Source organism: Chondrus crispus, genomic scaffold, assembly GCF_000350225.1.
Source record: "Chondrus crispus Stackhouse genomic scaffold, scaffold_11, whole genome shotgun sequence".
In the NCBI taxonomy this organism is placed as follows: Eukaryota; Rhodophyta; class Florideophyceae; order Gigartinales; family Gigartinaceae; genus Chondrus; species Chondrus crispus.
The window spans coordinates 612,912-616,057 of record NW_005178983.1 but is presented as its reverse complement, the minus strand read 5'-3'; the positions used below and the strand labels follow the sequence as shown (position 1 = coordinate 616,057).

The window sequence follows — 3,146 nt, the reverse complement described above, 5'->3', positions numbered from 1 at the left end:
GAAGGAGCAGCTTCTTTTGTCGAAAATTCGATTTCTTTGCTTCCCTCCACCATGCCCCACTCTCGCGCTGTGAACGCTGTACGGCTGCCGTTCTCCACGTCCGCAATTTCTCTCAGTCTTGACATGGCATTCCTCCCGACCGTGGCTTCTCTCCAGACATCGTCGATAAGTAACAAAATCGTCCTCCCTTTGAACCACTCTGTGACCCTTGAAACCGCAGAGGTTAACGCGCTTTCCTCACGCACCTCCTTCGCTTGCCTTTCCCCTCCGCTTTCTCTCGTGATGCGGGCCAGCTGTTCTACTACTCCTTTTTTTTCCGCGTCTTTACCGAGCACCAGCCAGTATATACCGTCGCAAAACCGGCTGCGAACCTCTTCATCCAAAGCCAGACCGCGAAGGGCGCAAGACTTTCCGATGCCTCCCATCCCCTTCGTCCCCACAACATTTCCACGGCGCGCTCCAACAGCACCAACATTTTGACTTTCTCCCAGACGCAAAACACTCCGCCTCAATCGTTCTTCCGGGGCCATCATAAGTCCCGTACCGTTTCCAGCATCTTCACTGCTTCCAAACTTCAGTATGACGTGTTCTGGGTTCTTTGGCACTTGAAACGAAGCCTTGAAGCCATCCTTCCTCGGGTCGATCTCCGCGGATGTAGTACGCATTTGATGACGCGCATCGCCAATGGCGTCGCTCCTCTTCGCCTCTTCCTCGAATGGGCCATGTACGCCTTCTGTCACTACATCGCTCGAGTCCTCCTCACATTTCTTTTTCACCCACAGAAATACTCGTGCCACAAGACGTTCTCTTGTAGCATGGCTGAATTCGTCTTCCAGCAGGTTCGTTGCCTCTTCGTCATTTTCTATCCCGGTGATATCTGCCAGCTCTTGTAGCTCCCTCTTCACCATTTCCGTGCTCGCCTCGCGCTGTCGTTCCTCGCTAAAAAACTTCTCAACTTCAAAAATATTGTTTCCTTCATTATCCTGATGCTCACTGGGCTCCAACTTTCTACATTCCCGAATACTTAGTCTGTAAAACACCGGAATCAGTGTGGGTGGCTGCATCCTGCTCGCTATCGCTTCTCTCCGTCGGCGTAGGAAGCAGCGCAGCTCCCTCATAGTCCATTTTCGAGCGGCAAACTCGGGAGAAAGAATGAAAACACCGACCTTCGCAGATTCCATGGCCTTCGTCATTTCGTCCGGTCCGCAGTCACCGGGCTGCATTGATTTCTTGTCGAGGAAGTAATTTAAACCATGAGCTTCCAATTTCTTGAAAAGAGGACGTGCGATGGTTACCTTGTCCGGGCCAGCATGGCTTATGAACACATCGGGGGACTGTATTTTTCTACGTTTTGTATGTGGTCCCGTCTCTTGACGGTAGCTTTCCTGCATTTTTACGTAAATAGGGAGACTCCTAGGACAAGACAGAAAGAAAAGAGAAGTTGATGAGGTGCGGAGTGTGTTTTGCGTGAAAACGGCGCCGGTCGGTCGAAAAACAGGGATGCGAAGGTTGGTGGGCGCGTTCAGCGCGTGGCACTCTTGTCGTTGTCAACGAAAGCGGAATGAGTAGGGACGTTTGTGTGGATCAGTAGGATGAGACGATGTACCTGCACTTGCTGTTTCGTGAATGAATGTTCGTAGAACTCCAGTGTGGAAGGAAGCACCCAGGGTATATTACAGCCTCGTGAATGAACGCTCGTAGAACTCTAGCGTGGAAGGAAGCACCCAGGGTGTAAGGCCTGCTTGTTGCTCGCCTCTTGATGGTGGCGGATTTGTCAGAACGAGGGGGGTACAGTACTGTAAAGTCACCTTCAGGGCCACCTATACAGTATAAAAATATCTTGCGTTGTACTGTTGTAGTTGACTGCCGACCAATCAACTAATTTACAGTACTTTTGGGTCTGGAATAATGTAAAAATAAACTCCAATGTCATCATCGCTTTCGGCCATCACCAATCACATCGACAACTACTGTACCGTTTGACGCAAGTCGCCAACAAAAGAAAAGAGACTTTCGTGCTTTACCCTCGAGGGTACAGTACGCAATGCGTACCATGGTTTTCTGCAATTAAAATTCAAGTTTTACCATTTACCAATTCCTGAATAATATATCACCCATGTTGAGATCCAATTTGCCAATTATCCATGTTCAAATTTAATCACAGCCATCTGGGACTTCGCCCCGGATCGTTGTGATTAAATCTCATGAATAATATTTCACCCATGTTGAGATCCAATTTCCCAATTCCTAAATAATAAAATGTATCATCCATGATATTATTGAGCAAGCACAGTACGGTAGAAAGTCAGTTGAAAAAATGTGTCATACATTTTGCCATCTGGTGAGCCTGTTCATGCCCTTCTTGGCGTGAAACGGCTTCACCTGATGCCACCAAGTCCTCAACGCCCCCTTCGACCCTTCGAGTACTCTCCTTCCCGGAAGGAGAGTACTCCCCGCCATCGTCGCAGTAGAGCAACCCTCCTTCAGAACTGCGAGATGTCGCGCCCGAACACCCGGCTCTTGAAGTAGTCGAACAGCACCAGCACCTAAAGCCGCAGAGCAGCGCCGCGCAAGCACGCCGGTCAGTAAGAAATGCTGCGAGTCAAGCGCCGCCTCCTTCACAAAAACCGCCACACCCAACTTACCCGGTTGCGCACATCCACCTGCTTGACGGCGTACACGCTGGCCCACAGCGCGTACGCGAACCGCCCGCCCACTTTGATGTTGGTTTCCGACGTCGCCGGCACCTGCACCACGGCCCGCTCGTTGCCCAGGTACGCCATGATGCCCAGCGACAGGAACCGGAACGGGTTCACCGTCTTCCCGCCCGAGTCGCGCAGCTCGGGCGCCCCGGGCCCTGCCAGCTTCCGTGCGTCGGCCTTCGAGATGAGCCCTTCGCGCGCGCGCAAGTCACAGCGAGAAAGCAATAGCAAAAAAAAAACGTCAGTCCCTGCTGCGCCCACCCCCGCCGCACCCCCCGCCGCCCGCGCTCGCCGGAGAGAAAACCAAACCTACGTCCGAGGTACGCGCCCTGCTGGCCGGCGACCTGCGCAGTGCTGGGCAGGGCGCCGGCCTCGAGCTGCGAGCAGTCGCCGAGGGCGAAGACGCCGTCCGTGCCGGGCACGCGGAGCCACTCGTCAACGGGG

General features: G+C 52.9%; 2 protein-coding genes; both read right to left on the bottom strand.

The window, feature by feature from the left end:
- Positions 1-2,064: 2,064 nt before the first annotated feature.
- On the bottom strand, positions 2,065-2,783 carry CHC_T00001735001 (hypothetical protein). XM_005712856.1 is given in 3 exon segments: positions 2,065-2,483; positions 2,484-2,546; positions 2,646-2,783. The coding sequence occupies 2 exon segments, from the start codon at positions 2,781-2,783 to the stop codon at positions 2,484-2,486; spliced, it is 201 nt and encodes a 66-aa protein (XP_005712913.1). The 3' UTR covers positions 2,065-2,483.
- A 29-nt stretch (positions 2,784-2,812) lies between these two features.
- CHC_T00001734001 (hypothetical protein) overlaps positions 2,813-3,146 on the bottom strand; it is a 1,796-nt gene continuing 1,462 nt past the window's right edge. The window contains exon 3 of the mRNA XM_005712855.1: positions 2,813-3,146. This exon is cut by the window's right edge and continues 424 nt beyond it. Within this exon, the coding sequence (XP_005712912.1) occupies positions 2,813-3,146 (334 nt within the window).

Excerpts from the sequence above, each read along its gene's own strand:
- CHC_T00001735001 (XM_005712856.1), bottom strand. The coding sequence starts at position 2,783 with ATGGCGTACCTGGGCAACGAGCGGGCCGTGGTGCAGGTGCCGGCGACG. Across the intron at positions 2,547-2,645 it reads AGGTGGATGTGCGCAACCGG|GTGCTGGTGCTGTTCGACTA; the intron begins GTAAGTTGGGTG and ends CTGCGGCTTTAG.